The sequence below is a fragment of the Sorex fumeus genome, unplaced genomic scaffold, assembly GCF_029834395.1.
Source record: "Sorex fumeus unplaced genomic scaffold, SorFum_2.1 ptg000047l, whole genome shotgun sequence".
Classification (NCBI taxonomy): Eukaryota; Metazoa; Chordata; class Mammalia; order Eulipotyphla; family Soricidae; genus Sorex; species Sorex fumeus.
Genome location: NW_026606104.1, coordinates 55,993,703 through 56,014,417, shown reverse-complemented (window position 1 = coordinate 56,014,417; position 20,715 = coordinate 55,993,703). Strand labels below are relative to the sequence as shown.

Genomic DNA, 20,715 nt, shown 5'->3' with positions numbered 1-20,715 from the left:
TGGGGGTCTCCTGTTTCCTTCTCAGCCTAGCCAAGCCCCCCACAACATGCCCCTCTGTGCAAGTCCTTTTCTGCTGCCTCTCTCCAACTCATGACTTCACATTCCCCATGGACACTTCGGCCCCCACACGCCCATGTCAGGGGCTCCCACTCACTCCTGAATGTCCCTCCCAGAGTCCCTTAGAACCTAACTTGGGATGAGCCTGCCCAGGTGCCCCCTCGAGGGAATGCGGAGGTGCCATGCGGACTCCAGGCATCACTTCACTTCCCTCATTCTCAGGCAAGTTCCAAGCGACAGCCCTGGTGTCCAGTCCTACTGCCAGCACCTCTCCGAGGCCCCACGGAGTCTCCACCAACCTCTCTGGTCTGGTCACTGCCCACTTCGACGGCCACCCCTGACCCATTCCAAGTCAGTCATCTTTCCATCTCTGAACTTGCGTCACTCTCAGCTCCTCCGCATTCTGGAACCCGCATCATCTCTTGACGGGGGTGTCTCCGAATACACCTTTGCCTGTCTGCACTCCTCCTCTTCCAATGCCGACTCATTCTTTAACTTTCAGCAGGGAGAGTACCACCTCCAGGCAGGTTCCCTGACTGCTTTGGGCTGGGCTGGGTAGAGTTGTGCCTTTCACCCTCATCGCAGCCTTCGTTCATCAAGGTTTCTGCTCTATGATGCTCCGTAACTTACCTTTAGCCCCTTCTAAATTTCTGGAGGGCAGAAAACTGCGCTAAAACAGGTGCCCACAGGACTCCGGGCATGAAGGGAATGGCCAGCTGAGTCTTTTGCCTACTTCCCCCCCGCAACACACAAGCCTCCTGGGAAATCCGCAGACTGGGGGTTCTACTACAGATCCAGCCCACGCAAGCAGGGAAGGATTCGGAGAGAGATGTGACCACCCGCGCTGCCCACTGCAGGGGCAGGGTTCAGGTAGATGGCTAGGCTATGGCTTATGGCATGGCCAGAAGTGATTCCTGAGTGCAGAGCCAGGTGTAACCGCTGAGCATTGCCAGGTGTGACCCAAAAAGCCAACCCCCCCCCCAATCTCAGGCAGGGCCTGGCACTCATGGGATCTCAGTAAATCAATCCCTTCTCTCGATGCCCAGGCTCACTCAGGACGATCCAACACCCGCATCCAGACGCTCCCCGCACAAGTCCTCAGAAACAGAGCTCCCAGCGTCCGCATCTCTCTGGGCGCTGGCCCCGTGCGTGCCAACGGACCACCCACCGTCCCCAAGGCAGGCAGGCCAAAGAGGGCCCAGGCACACAAAGCCACGACCGACCCACCGGGGCTGCGGCAAGGGGGCCCCGCCCCCTCCTCCCGGCAGCCCAAGGCGCGGGAAATATTTAAAACAATTTTATTCATGAAAATATGCTGTACAATGCACTCTACACGGCACACACACGCACACGCACACGCGGACGGCACGGCCACGGTACACTGCCTACGATATGCGCTGGGGGCGCCGCGCCCTCAGCCCGCCCCGACGGGACACTTATAAATACGGGAGGGAGGAGCCAGGACCGGCGCGGGGGGAGGGGGCTGCGTCCGGGCGGGGGAGGGGGAGGGGGCTCTGCAGCCGGGAGGCCGGGACTGGGCGTGGGCCACGCCGGGGAGACCGACTCGGTGGAGGGAGGGGAGAAGCCTGCGCCGGCGAGGAGGGAAGAAGGGGCGGGAGGAGGGGGGCTGGCTGGGCCGCCCGGCCCCCCCGAGGTGGGCGTGAGACGCGGGACGACCCTGTTCCAGCCGGGAAGGTGTCACCTGGGGACGGGATCGGAGTTTGGGAGTTTGGGAGCGGGGGACGGTGCGTCCAGGCGAGGGTCCTGCGGAAGTTGGGGTTTGGAGACGCCCCGCCCTGCCTCCCACCTGGCTCCTCCGCCCCCCACTCTCAGGCTGGGGTTTGGCCTGGGGAGGGCAGGGGCGGCGGGAAAGGTGGGGCGGCCCAGCCCCTCCCTGCCCGTCCGTCCGTCCGTCGGGGTCAGGGGTGCGGCGGGGGCCGGGGGATCAGGACGGGAAGACAGCGGCCCCCGGGGGCGCGCCAGGGGCCCCGGGGCGCGCGGCGCGCGGCCCTGATCAGCCGGGCACCCAGCTCTGGTTCGGGGGCGGGGCCCCGGCCAGGCCCGGCGGCGGCGGCGGCAGGGCCGAGTCGAAGTTGAAGTCCATCTCGTCGCTGTCCATGAAGTCGTTGAGGATGATGGACTCGACGTCGCACTCGAGGCTCCCGCTGAACATGTCGAGGTCCAGGTCGGCCGGGAAGCGGTCGGGCGCGGCGCCCAGCGGCCCGGCGGCGGCCGCCGCGTAGGGCCCGGGCAGCGTGTCCAGCAGGAGGCCCCCGGGCGGGCCCCCGAAGGCGGCGGCGTGGCCCGGCGGCGCCAGGCCCGCCGCGCCCGCCTCTCCGGGCAGCGTCATAAGGCTGATGGGGTGGGCTAAGGCACTGCGCGAGGGCACCGGCGGCGCGTAGGGGGCCGCCCCCTTGCCCGGGTAGGCGGCGGCGGCCGCGCCCGCCAGCGCCAGCTCCCCGGGCGCGCCCAGCACCGGGCCGGGCCGGGGCGCGGGCGGCGGCGGGGGCAGCAGCGCGGGCAGCGCCCCGGGCCGGAAGGGCGCGGCGGGGGGCGCGAAGCTGGCCTGCTTGTTCTCCTGGATGGTCTGCATGGGCAGGCGGCGCAGCGCCCCCAGCGCGGGCGGCCCGAAGCCCCCCGCCCCGCCGTAGGCGCCGGCCTTGCAGCCCCCGAAGTAGGCGGGCGTCCCCGCGCGCGCCCGCGGCGGCCCGTACGCGTCCTGCGCGCCGTCCAGCAGGGCCTCGGGCAGCCCCGCGCCGCCGCCCGCGCCGCCGCCGCCGCCCCCGCCGCCGTGCAGGCCCAGCGGGCCCCCCAGCTCGGCCAGGCGGGGCAGCTCCCCGGGACAGCGCGCCCCCAGCGCCGGGGACAGCGCGCTCGCCGCCGGGCTCGGGTACATGAGCGGAGACGAGGGCGCCAGGGCCTCCAGGGCCTCGTCGTCCTCCAGCTCGGCCGCCTCCCCAAGCAGGGGCCTCCCCGCGCCGCGGAAGTCGGCCCACGCCTCGTAGTCGTCGCTGGCGTGCGACGCGGGGCTGGTGGCCCACTTGGCGCCGGGCAGCGGCCCCGGGACGGGCGCCCCCGGGGGGCTGTCGTCGGGGCTCCGCTCGGGGGCCTGCAGCTGCTTCTTCTTGCTGGCCTTGCCCTTGATGCGCAGGAACTTGGTCCCGTTGTCCATGGACACGGCCCGGCGCCGCGGGGTCTTGCCGGTCTTGCCGCCCTCGGGGTTCAGCATCCACCAGGAGCTCTTGCCCGTGCCCTCGTTCTGCACGCGGATGAAGCGCGTGTGCAGCGACAGATTGTGCCGGATGGAGTTCTGTGGCCGGGGACAGGGACATGGGTGGGGAGCAACAGGGAGGGGAGTGAGGGGCGAGAAACGGGAGGAGAGGGGAGGAAGAGGAAGGAGGAAGGGTAGGGGGGAAGCACATGTGAGTACCAGGTCGACAGAGCCCGGATACCGTCCCTCCACCCCTGCACCTCACCAGCACTGCCCCAGGGTGGGCTGGACCCTCGGCTGGCCAGCCCTGAGCCCTGAGCGCGTCTAACGGCAGCGGGGCCAGGGGCGCAGAGCCCCTCTCCCCAACTTAGCCAGGGCTAGCCAGGCTGCCAGGCACCCCCAACAGATTATGTAAGGGCTCATGCCGACGCGGCTCATTTGTCCGCCCCCTCCCTCCCCAGCCTGGCGTGGCGCCAGCAGCCCGAAAACCCAGGGCTCCAGAAATCAATCTCGCGGTGACTGATTAAGCCCTGTTTAGAACTAATTGCTCTTTCGTGTGTGGGGAGAATAAATTACCTGCTTTAATTTCGTGTCTTTAAAATGCAACTGCAGGTAGAGAAGACTGTTAACCCTTTGCTGGGAGGGCCTGGCCAGGGAGAGCAGAACAGGTTTGGGGGAGGGGGGAAGTCCCCCCAAGAGGGGTCTAATCACTAAGCTTGTCGGTGATTCCCCCCCAAGCCTCCAGGGGATTCGGAGGCCAGCCACAGAGAGCCTTTGACCTTAGCTCGGGTGCCCACCTTCAGAGCAGTATCCTGCCCACAGGACACCCGCTAAAGTGAGGAGCTCTGCCCTCCGAGGTCCTTCCTGGTGGAAGGTCACACGTTGCCCCAAAGCAGGTGACACCATGCCCACTTGCAGGCAAGCAGATGTTCAGAGCGGTAAAGTGACTTGTGTAAGTTCCAGAGGTTTTTTTTTTTCCCCCCACCCCAGGTCCCACCCCGGGCATCCCCGATGCCACCTGTACAAAATGTTCTTGTTTAAGCTTCTGCCGTGCCAGCCTCACAGGCACCCCTCTGGTCGCTGCCTGCTTCTGCCAGTCTTCTCCCAGGCACACAAGAGGGCAGGGAGGCTGGCAGCTCAGCTGGCCTGACTCTCGCAGGAGCAGAACCGGAGCACCTCTGCACCCGCCTCTGGGGGCTCCCACCGAGCCGCTTAGACTTCCTATGGGCACAGCCTGGGCTTGGGCATCAGCAGGCTGAGAGGGTGCCAGGGCTTTTCCCCCACCTCATGGCTCTGTGACCTGTGACCTTGACGCTGCCTCCAGCTCTGGGAACCTCAGTGAACATCTGGAAAAAAAACAGGGTGATGCTCATCACCCCCTTGGGTCTTTTTAATTTATTTTTTTGGTCTTGGTTTTGGGGCCACACCCAGCAGTGCTCAGAGGTTACTCCTGCCTCTAGGCAAAGAGACTACAGGGGATGCTGGGGCCTGAACCCAGGTCAGCCACGTGCAAGGCAAGTGCCCTACCTGTACTTCGGCCCCTGCCACACCTTGGAACCAACTAATGTATGGGGATGTGCGTGAGAAAAGAGGCTCATAACTGTTGCTTCAGCCCCTCACACTGGCCAGAGAGCACCCCTGTCCCCCTCCCCTACAGACCTGCTGTCTCCCCAGCCTGAGCAGCCTGCCCTAAGGGGAGCCATGCTGGGCCCCAGCAATTCTGGGAAGCTGGCATCACACACCTTCTGGGCCAGGGAGCGAAGGCCCAGGGGCATGATGTAACCTGTGTGCAGTCCGTCCCCAAGGTATCAGGGACCAGGCCAGGCCTGCCTGCCCAGCAGGCAGCCGCTGCCTCTAGGCTCACCTCCTTCCCGTGCCAGGGTGCCACCCACCCAGAATCTCTACCTCCAGCTACTGACCTGAGTTTTCAGGGCCTGAGGATTCCTCACTGACCGGAGTGTGTGTGTGTGTGTGTGTGTGTGTGTGTGTGTGTGTGTGCGTGCGCGCGCGTGGGGGGAGACAGGGGACACGAAAGAGGGAGGACTCTCTGTACTGAGATGACAGCTGGTGCCCTTAGACCCCTCCCAGTCTTGCCAGCCTGGCTTCTCCTGGGACCCTGAGAGAATGGGAGCTGGACCCCCCCAGGGAGCGATGCTCCCTCCAGCAGGCACCCCATCCCGCTCCCGCCCCTGCACCTGGCTCCCCAGCCCCTCCTCTGCAGCTGTGTGCAGCGGCCTGGGAGATGGGGTGCTCCTCCCCTGTGGGAGGAGCTGCCTCAAAGCCCGTTCCTCCCGCTCCAGCAGTTGGAGGTCAGTCAGGCCCGGGGGGGCCACTGCCCAGTACCAGCACCCACTCTGCACCTGCTGGGCAGCCTTGCAGAGTTAGAGGGTTAGAAGCACTCTATCTCGAGGGACGACTCCAGCAAACTCCCCTGGAGCTGGGGTGGTGCGGCCTCATGCAGGGGAGCGGGGGGTGGGGGTGGGCAGGGGGGGCTTGGGTGGTGCCTACTTGCTCAGAGGAAGTGGCAGAGCCAGGGGTTGAGTTCAGGTCGGTCTCACTCGGAGTGGAAAGGACATTGCATTCCACCCGGGAGAAAAACAGGCTGACAACTTCCAAAGAATCTCAGGGCGCCCATGCTCCAACTTTCCATGTAAACCATCCCGCGAAGCTGGCAGTGAGTGGGGCCTGTGGCAAGGGCAAAATCCTCTCTGCTCTGGGCTTCCGTGGAAGAACTCGAGAGAATTTCGCGTTGTCTTTCTCAACACATCCGCATTTTCTCAATACGAATGTTCTTGCTTACACAAGCTCCAAGCTCTTCTTCTCCCCCTCACATCCCTGCCCAGCTGGGCACTCCAGCCCGAGACCCCTGCTGGTCCCATCCAGGAGAGAAAACGACTTGCCCGAGGCTGCCCAGGACCTGGGGCCCAAGCTCCCCTCCCGCCGCAGCATGGCGGCCTTACCACACTGAGTCCCTCCTCCCTGGGCCTCAGTTTCCCTCCCTGAAGGCTGATGAGATGGGTCACTCATATTCTGGGCAGCTTTCCAGTTTGACACGGAAGCTCTTTGGGGTCATCTCGTTCACAGGTTTTGCTCTGACATACATCTTCAGGCCCCAGGGCTGGACACGGGGTGCCTGGAGCACGGTCAGCACCTGCTCTTACGTCACAGAAGAGGAAACCCAGGATGGGGGGCAGGACAGGTAGGCCCAAGAGATGGGGCAGTTGGGGCCTTGAGGGATACAGGCCTCGCCCAGGGTCACCCAGAAAGGTGGCCCAGAGGTGAGCGTGGACTTCTGGAACTGGCGGGTCCGACTCTGCACCAGGGCCTTGGCCTCTGCGGGACACTTAGGCCCCACGGCCCAGTCTGGCTCCTCAGGCCCTGCCACCTGGTACCAACCAGAGCCAAGATCCAGTGGCGAGTACGCGGATCACAACTCACCCACAAGGCCTCCGGGGAGGCCAGAGGCCACGGAGATGGTGAGGGAGGCAGCAGAGGAGACGCCTCTGCCAGGCAGCAGTAACCAGGGCTTCCTCACCGAGTCACCTAGCAACGCGCCACCACAGCCGCGGCCCGCGCCCTGGCTTGCCCGGGCTCCCCAGGTGCCCAGCACCGGCCGGGGCTCCCAGGGCCTTACCCCTCCCACACCCACATGCAGACCTGGTGCAGGTACCCAGCACAGACCTGGGGGCTCAGGGAGACCATCAGGGGGCAGAGGGAAGGGCACGGGGCTCCATCCCAGGCCCACAATCTTAGGAGCCTGAGTCAGCAGGGAGGGAGGCAGGTGCTGAGCCAAAGCCACAAGTCCTGGTTTTGGATCTGGGTCCCGGTTTGGGTTCTAACACCCATGAACAGTAACCCTGGGTAGGAAGCAGTGAGGGTCCATTTCTTCCACGGGCCACTGGCCCCCAACTTCTTCCGCAACAGGCAGAAGCCAGAAGACCCCTTTCACACGGCAGTCCTGGCCCCCAACCCAGAGCCCTCCCAGGCACCCCTCATCCTCAGGAAAAGAACAGAGGGAGCCCTATCCTGCAAGACCCCCTGACCTCAGTCTCCCCCTAACCCTGATCCCACCTTCCAGTGCCTCCAATCGGCCAGGTTCGTCCCTGAGGGGTGGAGAGGCCAGTGTGTACGCGGTGGGGGCTGCAGCCCTTGCAGGCTCTGTTCAGAAGGCACGTCTGGCCTGCCCCGGGCACCCACTCTTCACCGCTGCCCCTTTCCCTGCCTCTTCTTGGCCCCTGTGACCTGCTCTGTCTACATTTCTCTAAAGCAGTGGCTGCCTCCGAAATCAATACATTATTGGTTTATATTTGGGGTATAGTTTTTTTATTGCCTGCTTCCTTTAGAGACTAAATTTCATGAGGAATTTCTGTCTTTTTTCTGCTCTCCCCTAAGTGTTTGGTCAATGCCCGGCCTGGAGGTTTATTTAGGGGGTGAGACTGCGGAGAGGGGATGGCACATGGGGCCTTCCCCAGATGGGCAGGGAGAGAGAAGGGATGAGCAGATGAGCAGAGCTCGCCACCGGGAGTCGGCCAGGGCCCGGCAACAGCAGGAAATGCAGTGGGCAAGGGCTTGCTTGCTCCGGTGGGTGACGCCGCTTCCGGGCATGGGTCACTCGGGGGAGCCCCCCCATCCTCGCTGATGGAGCCTCCCCGGTGGGCAGGTTCTGATCCATTTGGTGGCGGCAGCTCATCCATCCCGCAGGACACCCTCATCTATTCCCGGGACACCCTTCGCCCACGAGCAGTAATGCATTCATCTGACAGCGCCACCCCATTTATCCAGCACACCAGTCCCATTTATCCAGCAAGTACAACCTCATTTGCTAACAGCACTCCATTCACCTGACGGGCCCCCTCATCTATCCAGCCGGACACCCTCATTTATCCTCCGCGGCGGAGGCGCTCCTTCCTCCCGTGGCGGTGCGGTGTTCTCCGACGGTGCAACCTGGCGCATCCAGCGGGACGTCATCTCCCCTGCAAGTACACTTCATCCCCGGGCCGCGCAACCCCATTTATCTAATAATGCGGCCCCACCTGGCCTCCGAGTACCACCTCGGTCCCTGACGGTACAGCCTCGTTTATCTCCCAGCACCACCTCATTTCTCCTCCCAGCACAGCTTTATTCGGAGAGCTCGGCCTCATCCCATCTTACTGCTCCAGCCAGCAGGGGGGCCAGGGTGGGGGAGGTGCGGTGTCCCCCCTGCCCCGGCACGGACCCCTCCCTAGAGAGGGCAGCCTGGCAGCGCTGCTGCCCTATGCAGGTCCCCAAGGACCCAGGGACTGAGTTCTAGGTGGCTCTGCCCAACTGGTGCTGCTACCGCGGCTGTCTTGCCCCAAGCCCTCTGGGGTTCAGAGAGGCCCCCCACCCCACCAACCTGGTTTTTGAGTTTTAACTGCTGCCGACTCCTATGGTGCGATTCCTCCCCAACAACCGGTTTCCTGCCACCAGCACGAGGTCAGATAGAGCAGACAGGGAGGCAGTGCTCACACGGCCCCCAGGAGCTAGCTGCAGCCACACCACTGCCACTGCTACTACCAAAGTCATGCCTCTGCTCTTGGCACAGAGGACACCACCCTCTACCCACGGAGATTTCACCCCTTTGATACTTTTGCCTGAATCCTTATAACCATTCTGCGGCTTCTACTACAGGACACATCAGGTGGGTTCACTCCCGAGGCCACAAGCCTGGGAGTGAGGGAGATAGCTCTAGGGCTCAGAGCTCCCCTGTCGACGCTGGCCACAGAGCGCGTGGCCCCGGCCCTCTTCAGTGACCCTCCCTGCCTTGGTTCTCCAACTCTTGCTCCCGGAGACAGAATCCTGTCCAGGACTCCCCCAGCCCCCATAGAGCCTCCTCAGCTGCATCCTGGAGCATGGGGGACCGGCAGGGTTCCAGGGCCCTCCCACAGTTCAGGCCTGTCACAGGGACAAGGATGGACCCTCCTGCAGGCTACACCCTGAAGCTACATACTTCAAAGGAAACGCCCACCCCAGGGAGAGGATGTTCCGGCAACTCCCGTCAGCTCCTCCCAAACACCTGCTTCCTTCCTCCCTTGTTCCTTCCTGATCCCCAGGAAGAAAGGCCAAGGGCAGAGCTGGAGAGATAGCACAGGGGTCAACCGCACTTGCCTTGCCCATGGCTGACTGGGGTTCGAATCCCAGGTGCTATATATGGTTCCCTGACACTGCCAGGGGTGACTTCTGAGCACAGAGTCAGGAACAGCCCCTGAGCACCACAGAGTGTGGTCAAACCCCACAACCCCCACCCCACCAAGAAAGGTTAAGAGCAGAGGCTGGAACCCTAATTTCACCCGTGAGACCTTGGGCCTCCCCATCATAGTGTCGAACTATCCCAGGAGCCCCGGGCAGAGATCCCACCCCTCAAGAATCTCCTCCCGTCTCCATCTTAGCATCCCAGGAGCAGCTGTGACCCTCTCTCCTCCCCTAACTCAGTCTGGTCTAGGAATCAGAATCACAGATTTGCCTCTCTCCTGGGCATCACCAGCTCTCTGGGGCCAAGCTGAGGGACTCAGTTCAGGCAGGCTTCCTGGAGGAGGGGGTAAGAGAAGACAGGTTCTGAGATCAAGTGCAGATTAGGGTCTGGTAGGGGAGAGGCCGAGGGCAGGTGGGGCATCAGGACCACAGGTGTCGGCTTGCTTGTCCTCGAGCCCGTGTTCTCTTCAAAACCATGTATCTCACTGGCTTGTCTCGAAGTTTCTTTTGCTCACCCACTTTGGAGAAGTCTGTGTTCTCTCTTCCACGTCTACTTCTCTCTTTCTCTCCCCTCACATCTTTCTAAATAAGTTTTAATAAAAAAAACTATCTTGGGGCTGGAGCAATAGCACAGCAGGAAGGGCATTTGCCTTGCACGCGGCCGACCCATGTTCAATTCCCAGCATCCCATAGGGTCCCCCGAGCACCACCAGGAGTAATTCCTGAGTGCTTGAGCCAGGAGTAACCCCTGAGCATCGCCGGGTGTGACCCAAAAAGCAAAAAACATAAAAATGAAAATAATAAAAACTATCTTGCTTCACCACAAATAACTAAGATCGTAGATGTCAGAGGAAGTGGGATTAAGGTCAGAGGTGAAAGGGCTGGACTCGCAGGGGCCAGGAGGGTCATGGCATGCCCTCCCCTCCCCAACAGCCCTGTGGACCTGGGCCCCAGGCTGACACCCCGCAGCCCTCCGCTGCTCTCTGGGCTATGGGTCCCACATTAAGCCCCTGGCCCCGGTACACGGGCATCTCCTACTTCCCTGCCTTAGCCCTGGTCCCTGCCAGAACAGATCCTAGACCGACTCTGCCCGCACCCTTACAGTTGCTCTCCGCCGAACTTCCGCTGAGTGCCACGGGGTCAGGGGAAGCAGCTCCTGTGTGAGCCCTGGGAGGCGATAGTGGGCCCCCAGCAGCCAAGGGGCCCCCTGGCCGGGTACCTCCTGCTGCTTCTGTTTGGTAACACCTGGAGCCCGAGCTGCAGGCCAGGCCTCCTCTCTTGGCTAGATTCTGCCGCCTCCCTGCTGTCTCCCTGCACCTGCAGCCCCCGCAGAATCCAGCGAAGCAAGGTGCTAGCCGCCCTGTGGCCTGCACCCCGCTGGCACCCAGATCTCGGCCGCCCTCCTCAGGGGGGCTTCCCTAGCCCATGGCACTGGTGCAAACGCAGGGGCTTTGGGGAAACCAAGCTGTCTGTGTAAGTGGTAGCGCTGGACTCCCGCTGAGATGCCGCTGGCATCGTCCAGGGTGCCTGAGCGGCCCTTACAGGATTAGCGGGTGGGATTCCTAAATGCAGAGAGACATGAACCTCCCCCCGGGTCTCCCGCCAAGACTGAGCCCCCTCGCAAGCTCCTCTGCACCTCCCAGACGCACCCCTGCCTCAGGCCCTGGGAGCAGCTGCGGTGACCTCACCCCGCCCTGCCCTGGGCCGGCTCTGGGGAGGGCCCGGCAGCTGTGCCCCAGCTCTGCAGGCTGGCTCCTTGGGGGAAGAGGAAGAGCAGGCAAGGTGCCAAGAGAGCCATCTGCTCTCTCAGGGGCCTGGCCACCCGCACAGACACTGGCCTTGCCCCCAGGGGCCGCCTTAGGCCCTCTGTCCCCCTGCCAAGCGACTCCAGGGCCCAGGGCAGCCCACCCGGACAGGGCACCAGTCCTCCGCGGCCATCTGTGGGCCTTGCTGGCGGAGTAGGAGCGCCCCAAAGTGCACTTGAGGAGTGAACAAGTGCGCAGGAGCTGGGGCGTGGGGAAGCCCGGGGCCAGGTCAGGTCCGAGCGCCGCCGCCGCCGCCCCAGCCCAGCCTTGCGGTCCTAGGGGAGTCCCCAAGAGTCCCCACCATCCCCTCACATCTGCTAGGCTGGCAGGTGCCGGGTGCCTCTGGCTAAAGCAAGCCCCTTCCCCCCACGGCCCCAGCTCAGGTTACAAGGAGGCAAGGCCAGCTGAGGACAGGGGGAGGGGACAGGAGGCCACACAGCTCCCACAGAGTGGGGGGAGGGGAACTCTGATCTCTAGAAAGATCTAGAAAGTCAGAGAGGGAAGGGCCATGCCCAAGGTCACACTGCTTGCCTGGCCGTGGGCAAGGAGGACCTGGAGTGCAGGGACAGACAACCCGGGTTCCAGGGTGATGACCTTGAGCAAATCATTACTGGTCAGTCAAAACTGGGGAGTCTGGAACCGGCTGGCTTGACTCCCAAGGCCATCAGGAAGGCCCCAGGGGCAGGAGAAAGCCTGGACATTGGCAGTCTCTGACACTCCAAGAAAGAGGAGGCGCATCAGAGAGATGGAACCCTACACACACACACACACACACACACACACACACACACACACACACACCCTGGTCCTTTGGGGCCCAGGGATGCCTGTCCTGTTCAGCACCTCCCTTTCTTCCTTTCTTGTCCCAAACAGGAATAGTCATGCATTTGCTAAGGTTTCTTAGGGACTTTACATAACTTTCCTACCCAAGCCTGAGTAGAAGTTCTATGACCCCATCAGACCAGGGAGGGAACAGTCTCCCTTGCTCTGGGCAACTCCTGTGGTCCCATTTCACAGAGGAGGAAAGGAGGCCCCAGTTGCCTGGGCCACACAGGAGGTGTGTCCCTCCCGCTTGCCCCCAGGACTCCTGACCATACCACTCATTCTTCCCTTCAGACACCCGGCAGGGGACTGTGGGCACTGCTTCACGGCCTGGCTTCCGGGATTCTCTGGGCCTCCGCCCAGAACCCACGGCCAGTTCTGCACTGGGCGCCTGGGTCAGTTTGCCCTGTCCACTCTCCATTCTGTCCCCAGCCTCACGTGGTCATGTCGGGCTCTGGTGAACACAGCCGGGCCGCTGTGGTCCGAGACTTCTCTGCCTGGCTCTCTTCCTCCGCTCCCAACACCCAACACCCAACACTCATTACCTGCTCACCCACTCCAACCCTGAGGAGTTTTTATCCTGTGTCAAAATCGGGAATCCTCCTCTTGGGTTCCCCGTGGGCCTATGGCCCCTGCAGGTCGGCTGCATTTGGGTGAACGGGGGCTTCCGGGACCCCAGAGTCTACAGACAGGAGTTTGGGTGGGGGAGAGACCTGCCCTCAGGGAGCTGTCTGTTGGAAAAGGGGCATCAGGAACCCTACAATACTTCCCCAGGTCAGAAACCTCAAGACCTGAAGACTCTAAGGGCCAGCAGAGTTGACGGAGCAGGCAGCGGCCGGGGCTGGGAATGAGTCAGCCCGCATGCACTGGAACGGACGCACGTCTAGAATGGCCCCCGGCAGCTGAACTCTGGGCTGGAATGGTGCAGTGTGACTGAAGCAAGGGTCAAGACGGGGAGGGCCATGCGGCTGGAGGTGGTCTGGGGCAGGTGGCCACCGCCTCCAGGGTCACGCTGAGGCCTCAGGACTGGAGCCTGCAGGGAAGATCACGGGGCTATCCGCTTGCTCTCGCCCATGCCACCAAACAGGGCGCCCTCTGAAAATCTGTCTCCCAACATCTCCCCGCTTGGGCAGAGAGAGGGCAAGCACCCAGGCTGTGGGCTCCACTCTCCCGGTCTGGGTTCTAACAGCATGGTCCCTAGGGTAGAGATGGTAGGGTGAATGTTGGGGTGGGGAATTAATTCAGTGTCTTGGAGCTTGCTGGGGTGGGGGGTTCGCTTCTCTGAACGAGAAGCGAGAGGGAGAGGAGTGGCCCTGCCTGGCCCAGCCAGCTTGGAGAGGAAGCGGGTCTTCTCTGGGTGCAGAAGGGAGGGGCCGCGGGAGCCCAGAACGCTGAGCTGTCGGAACCACCCAGCCCTGCTCCCTTAGACGCCAAAGCCCAGCAGCGGAGGACCCGCTCTGGAGGGGCTGAGCGGGGTCGGGAACGCTGCTCCTCTGACTGACCCCCGGCCAGCCTGGCCCAGGGTACAGGACTGCGAGCCGGCCTGCTCGGAGACGCACGCGTCAGCTCCAGAATCACCTGGGAAGTGGGGCTTTGTTCAAACTACCCAGGCACCCCGCCCAGTTTCGGAGGGGTGTCCCGAGGGATCAGTCAATGAGTCGAGCTGCCTCGGAGAGCATGTGACAAAGGCAGTGGGTGTGGGCGGAGAGTGCCTGTGTCAGGTGTGAGGGTGGCGATGTGAGGGGGGCACACAGGGGACCTGGCAGGGAGCAGGTGAGGGGGGCACGGCCGGGCCTGGCCAAGGCCGGCTGGGCCCAGACCTCGGGCAGAGCAGTTTAGGTCTGGCTGCCCCCAGGGGGAGAGGGGGAGCTGTCCAGGCTGGGGGGCTGTGGAGGGCGAGGGGGAGGGCTGCGTGCGTGAACAGGCAGCGCGGCAGCTCCAGCCGGGCTCAGCCGGGGCCCGCCACAGCACTCCGGGCAGGTGACTTCCTTTCGGGGCCTCCATTGCCTTAGCAGCCAAATGGGGCTAGGACCAAGCAGAGAGCAGAAGCCGGGAGGGGGGAATGAGCGAATCTGTGTCCAGTGGCCCATGGACTGTCCAGCTCCCAGGCGTGACTGTATTAGTGACTGTGTTAGTTCTTGTGTCCCTTCCCATAGAGCACCCCCTCCCCACCACACACACACACACACACACACACACACACACACACACACCCTCAGAGACCAGGAAGGTTTCTCTATGGAGGGAGGCCCTGGGGGGGAGGGTGTGGGAGGCCCCTCCCCCACACACCACCTGGCCCCCCTCCCACCTCCACATATGGGTTGGGGGGTGGGGAGAGGCAGCCAACAGCCAAACCCTCCCAAACAGGAGTTGGTTTCTATGGTAACCAGGGTGCCAGGAGGAAGGGGGGTGCTCCAGATCCAGCTGTCCCCCTGAGCACCCTACCCGGGGCCCCAGAGCCCCAGCACAGGCCAACCCCACACCCTGCACCCCCCATCTGCCAGCTCTGGAGGCCAGCTGGGCCTGCCAAGAGCACTCCCTTCATTGTGCCACAGAGCTTGCCACCTGGGCACTGGCAGGCCCAGGGTGGGCCCCTCCAAGCGAGAGTCCCAGGTTCGGGTCTGCACCCACCTGCTTACAGTGAGGCCCCATGCCCAATCCTCAGGCACGGTGTACCCTCTGGCCCTCGCCACGTCCCGCTTAGCCCAGGACCATGGCTGTCTCCGTTCCCAAAGGACAGGACCTCTGGATGGACTAGAACCCAGAGGGCAGAAGGCCCTCATAGACGTCCTGACCACCCTCACCCACCCCGAAACTGGAGGCATCCAACCGTGGGGCCTCTGCTGGGCAGGAAAATGGTGTACGGAACAGCAGGCGGCAGGGGGGAGTTGTCTAGAAGGGGTTGCTGGCTCCGAGACAGGCGGGGGACCCCAAGGTGTCCCTGTTTCCTAAGGACCCATCCTCAAGTTGGGAGGTAGAACCAGAGGCTGCAGACAGGGAGGGGTGCCCGTGAGTGAGCCATGGAGAAGGGGGATGGTGAGGGAGGAGCACCCACCACGGAGAAACTCACCTCTCACAAGACAGAGCCCCCCACCCTCCCACCCGTTCCCACTCCGCCGTGGGTAACTACCAGCTGCCAATTCCTTGATGAGAAGCTCATCACAGAAGAAACGGGGACCCTTTCCAAACCCAGACGTGAGCCCCACCTCCAGCGCCCGGAGCCTGCAGGAAGGATGGGGTTCACCCACAGCCCCCCTCTCCTAGGTGCCCCGGGGCGAGCTCGTCCGGAGAAAAACGGGGCGCATGTGGGCCTGGCTGGCGAGGCAGCCCTGCAGGCTCCCGGCCCCCACCCCTGCTGGCAGGGGTCCCCCCACTCCCAGTCGGTCTGCCTGAGAGAGAGGGGCCTCAACCCACAGAAAGTGGGGGCTGGGGGCACTGAACTTTCGAACCCGCAAACCCCCCGCGCCGTTCATTACCTTAACACGAGTTAAAAATAACCGTCTCATCTCTTTAAATTAGTCTGTCTGCAATTACCGCCTGGCACGGCGCTGCCCGCCATCGTCCCGCTGGAGCGGCGCCAGGTGGCAGGCGGGGCCTCACCCTGTCTGTCTGTCTGTCTGTCTGTCTGTCGGTCTGTCTGCCCGCCTGCCTGCCTCCCCGTGCCCCCTTGCCTGCGCCGCGCCCGCACCCACCCCCCCAGGGGCCTCCCCGCCTTCCGCCTCCAGAGCGAGCTCCCGGAGCCTGAGCCTGAGCCGTGTGTGGGGAGGGGGCTAGGGTCCCGCACCCCTGGGAGCCGGGGTGGGGGGGTCCTCGGGGAGCAGAGCTGGGGCCGGGGGAGGGGCGCGGGAGGCCCGGGGAGCCGGAAGGGCCCGCAGAGCGCCAGCGCTGGTGGGTGGGTGTGAGCAGGTGGCCGTGGGAGTCTGCCGGGCGTGCCAGCAACTGTGCCAGGAGCGGCTGGCACGGGCTCGTGCCCAGGAGGCGGGCAGCTGCCAGACCCCCGCGCGTGCAGTGCGGGAGGGTGGGGACACCCCCAACCGGGGCTCACACCGCCTCCTCCCGCACCCCCAGCAGCCCTTGGGGCTGGGGATCCCCGAGGACAAAGGAGGAGGAGGGAACTCAGTTGGAGCGGGCTGGGGGGAGGCCGGGGCGCCCCTGCACCTCACGGCTCTGCACAGCCAGGCGCTGGCCGGGCCCCGGTCAGCCTGGGTGGGAACGGGCGTGACCCCCGTCCCAAGTCCCCAGGGCCAGGGAGTCCCCAGGAGCTGTGCTCCTCCCCCACCAGGCCTGGGGACAGGAATGGGAGGTGCCCAGGCCTGGCTGGGAGCTCCCAGGGGAGCCAGCAGCCAGGAAACACAAAAGCAGGCAGAACAACTCCAGGGGCGCTGAGGCGAAGGAGTGCCATGACCCAGGGCAGCCTGGAAGGCTTCCCGGAGGAGGCCAAAGGGAAGGGAGGTGGGGCTGGAAAGGGATAACTGGGCTAGGGGGAGTCCTGTGGACGCCTTGTCCGGGCCCTGAGCCCCCCTCTCCAGGCTTCAGCCTCGTGGGTGGCCCATACCCGCTGCTGATCTTGCCTGCTCCAGATCCTCTGGGCCCCCCCACCCCACATCAGCCCTTCCTGGCAGGGCCTCACCCCTTCCCCTCCCTGCATGCCCTGGAGCCCCGAGTGCCAGCCCGGCGTGCCCAGGGTCTCCTCCCCAACTGGACCCTGCACGCCCTTGCCTTTGCTGGGGGCACGGGGGGCGGGGGGGTCAACCTCTCTCTGGGAGACTTTCTCCTAAGTTCCCTTCCCCCTCCTGGAGGCAGCCAGACCAGGTGCCCACCAGGTGCCCAGGAGGCTGGCCTGGCTCCCCAGGTGGCCTAACCTGCCTGCTGGAGACCCTGCCCCGCCCCCGCCCTGCCTGCAGGCGAAACAGCCCAGATGCATCCTGAAGGCGGGCGGTCCCCTGCCCCGTCCAACACGGCTGACACACACAGGGGCTCAAGTGCTGCCCTTCTGTGGGGGACGCAGAAGGAACCCTGGAAACAGGCAGGCCCAGGCGCTGAGGCAGACCCCTGCCCTACAGCAGGCCCTCAGCGGAACTGACGGGGTCCGAGAGGGGCTGTGCACCCCGGGAGGGGGGAGGAGCTGACGCGGAGGCCTGGGGATGACGGGGGCAAGGTGGCCCATCATCCCATCCTCAGGACAATCAGCGTGTCCTCGAAGACTGGCACAGCGGCAACTGCATCCAGAGCCAGCCACTGTTGGGAGCCCAGGGAAGTCCTACGCCCGCCGGGGCCTCAGTCTCACGGTCTGAGAAATGACCCCACAGGACGCCAGGGTGGTGCACAGCCGGATTCTAGGGCGCAGCCCTGCCCCGCCTCCAAACAGCACCCGTAGGATTAGAGTCCAGCTCTCTCCCCCTGAGCCCAGCTCCGTGACGAGGACAGCCAAACCCACCTCAGGGGCCGCAGGGCATGAAAGGCAACGCCTGGCACAGGCGGCTAAAGGTGCTTGGTCCCGCCTGGCCTTGAGACCCTCTGTGCTCTCTCCAGTATCCAGCCTCACATCCGCTCTTGCCCTCTTCCGTCATCCCTACTCCACTGAGCTTGGCTGGAGCTCCACCTCCTGCTGGAAGCCCTCCTGGATTGCTCTGGCCCACAGTCCCCCTCCTCTGCACCACGTCTTCACTCTTTCACCAGACGTGCACTCTGCTGGGCACCCGGCTCCAGACAGATATGACTCCGGCACTGCCACTGTCTCCTGAAGGTGAGGCGGGGAAGAGAGAGCACAAAGGATGAAGACTCAAAGGCTGGGAGAGGGTCCGAGCAGAGGGAGACCCAAACTGGCTCCTCGGGGTTAGGGAGGGCTTCTCCTGCGGAGGGCCCTGGACTCGTGTCCTCAAGGGTGGGGACCGGTGCTGCAGGGAGGGGAGAAGGGAAGGGAGGGACAGCATGTGGTGACAGGGAGGTAGGGGGGAGCCAGGCTCCAAGGTGAGCGTCTCTGGGGAGAGAGAGCTCAGCTGGGGGTGGGGGAGGACAGGGTGAGGATGAAGGTGCACATCTGCCCCTCCGCCCCAGCCAGAGAGACACACCAGGAGAGCACGGGGGTGCCATGGCCATTGGGTCAGGGTACTATGGGCCTTGCCAGGTGGGCACTGGGCAGGCGTCCAGGAGCGTCCGTGTCCACCAGCCTCCCTCTCCACTGACACGCCTACTTCCTTGGATCAGGTCACAGCCAGGCCCAGAGGCAGCCCCTCCCTCCACACAGACATGCCAGCACCCCCCCAACAAGGAACAGCCCCTGCCCCCCCCCACCCGCCTCTACTACCCCCAAAGGGGTCACCAGCCCTGAGACCAGCGAGATGGTCAGAGGAGGGTCTGGAGGCCACAGCCAGCTTAGCCCCTGCCCCCTCCCAAGATGGCTCCCCCCCTTCCTAGCTGACACTGAGGCCTCCCAGGGGTGCCCCGCCCCTCCCTCCCCCCTCCCCCCATGCATCTGGGCTCGGAGACCGGGAAGGGGGGTGGTGAGGAGCCTGGGAGGGCGGCCGAGAGCCCCAGCCCTCACCTCTGCCCTCCCTGCAGCAAGGGTCATCGCCAGCCCACCCGGCTGACCCAGGCGGAGGTAGGGCGGCGGCGTGGAGGGGGCAGGTGGCCCCTGAGCATGAATATCCCGGGTCATCTGACCAGCAGTTCCCCAGCCGGGGCAGGCTGGTGCCCTAGGGGGAGTCGGTCCCAGGTCCCAGGGCTTGCACCCCTCACCCGAGGCTCAGTTTCCCAGGGGGCAGAGGAGAGGAGGGGCGGGGGCACCAAGCCCATGCCCCTCTTCCAGTTCTTGCAGGAGGGCGACGCAGAGTAACACAAAGCAAACTCCTGGGGCACCGGGGGTCCCCGGCTGCGTCCGCAGCCCGAGGGTGGCTCCTTCGCCGGTGCGTGCATGTGTGCGTGTGTGTGTGGGGGGGGGGGTGCGCGCGTCCAAGCGGCGGTCCCTTGTCACCCCACCCGGGACCCGGAGCGCCCCCGCGCCCCCGCCCCGGGCACTCACTCCGTGAGCCCTCGGGGTGCCCGGCCGGCGCCCGCCTCCGCGAGGCACACCTGGCTGGCGCCCAGGCGCACCGGCGGGGACTCCGCCGCCCGCCCCCCCCCGGCCTGCCCGGCGCGCCCACCTTCCAGCCGGCCGAGCTGTTGCTGTCGCCTTTATCCTTGAAGTAGGGCACGTAGCGGACCATCCAGTCGTAGATCTGCGAGAGCGTGAGCCGCTTGTCCGGGGCGCTCTCGATGGCTTTGGTGATGAGGTCGGCGTAGGACAGGTTCCCCCACGCGTTGCGCCGCGAGCTCTTGGCTTTCCGCAGCGGCCCGGCCTCGGCGCCCAGCGGCGGCGCGGGGGCCAGCGGCGGGGCGGCGGTCCGGCGCTCGGGCCCGCGGTCCTCGGCGCCCTCGGCCAGCCCCGCGGCGCCCAGCGCGGCGTCCTCGTCGCCCGCCGAGTCGGGCTGCGGCAGGGGCCAGGTGCAGGAGCGCGGCCGGCTCTGCGGCGCGAAGTCCGGGTCCACGTCCACCTGATGCGCGCGGAGCTTCGCGGCCATGGTCCAGCCCGGCGCGGGCGCGGGCTCGGGCTCGGGCTCGGGCTCGGCTCGGGCGCGGCGCGGGGGGCGGCGGCGGCGGCGGCGGGGGGCGGGCGCGCGGCTCGGGGCTCGGCGCGCCCCGCGGAGGGAGGCCCGCGGGAGGGGTCCCTGGCGGCGCCCGCTCAGCCCCGGGGCGCCATGGGCCGGGGCGCCGACTCGGGGGGCTGCGCGCGCGGGGGAGCCCGCAGGGCGGGGGAGACGGGCGCGGCGAGGGGGCGGCGGCCCCGGAGCCCGGCCCCGCGCCTAGCACCTGCCGCCTGCCTGCGCCTGCAGCCGCCGCCGCCACCGTCGCCGCAGCCGCCGCTCCCCCGGCGCCCGCCCCGCGCGCGGGCCGCGCTCTCCCGGGACGCGGCCGGATTGCACCATGCCGGAGCCCGCGCCGCCGCCGCCGCCGCCTCTGCCGCCGCCTCTGCCGCTGCCGCCTCTGCCGCCGCCGCCGCCGCCGCCGCCGCCGCCCCGCGCCCGCCGCCGCTCCGGCTCCAGCGCCCGCGCCCGCCGCGCTCAGCGCCGGCTGCACCTCGGCAGGGGCGGGGCGCGGGGCGGGGCGTGCCGCCCGCCGCCGCGGGGTCCGGGCCCGCCGGGGCGCCCCGCCCGCCGGCTGGGGGCGGGGGCGCCGAGCCGCGGGCGCGGGCCGACCCCGCCGCCGCCGCCCCTGCGCGCCACAGCGCCGCCTGCAGAGCGGGGCGGGAGCGGCGGGCGGGGGCCCGGGGGCGGGCGCGGACGCTCCCATTGGCCCGCGCCCGGCAGGCCCCGCCCAGGGCTCCGCGGGAGCCCGCCCCGAAGCGCGCGTCAGCGGGTTATTGTTACAACCCCGGGTTTCCCGGGGCAACGCGGACGGGGCGGGGCGCGGGCGCCGAGCCCCGCCCCCCGGGCCCCGGAGGCATGCCCCGCCTCCGGTGTCCGGCCGGGCAGACCCTGGGTCCAGAAATCGAACGGGGCGATGACGATCCAGCCCTGCTCTTTGTGCCCTGCTCCGGGACGAGCAGGTCAGGCTGCTGGGCTTTGCCGCCGT

The 20,715-nt window shown here is 65.7% G+C and overlaps 1 protein-coding gene across 1 annotated transcript; it reads right to left on the bottom strand.

Moving 5' to 3' along the window:
* Positions 1-1,339: 1,339 nt before the first annotated feature.
* Positions 1,340-19,681, bottom strand: FOXO6 (forkhead box O6). Its single transcript, XM_056123054.1, has 2 exons — positions 19,248-19,681; positions 1,340-3,367 (listed from the first exon to the last, which is right to left on the bottom strand). Exons 1-2 carry the CDS (start codon positions 19,662-19,664, stop codon positions 2,072-2,074), a joined length of 1,713 nt encoding a protein of 570 aa, XP_055979029.1. The 5' UTR covers positions 19,665-19,681; the 3' UTR covers positions 1,340-2,071.
* Between the last annotated feature and the right edge of the window lie 1,034 nt (positions 19,682-20,715).

Bases quoted from the DNA above. Each gene is read 5' to 3' on its own strand.
- FOXO6 (XM_056123054.1), bottom strand. From the start codon at position 19,664: ATGGCCGCGAAGCTCCGCGCGCATCAGGTGGACGTGGACCCGGACTTC. The intron at 3,368-19,247 runs GTGGGCGCGCCG...CCCCGGCCACAG, and splicing joins ACAGCTCGGCCGGCTGGAAG to AACTCCATCCGGCACAATCT.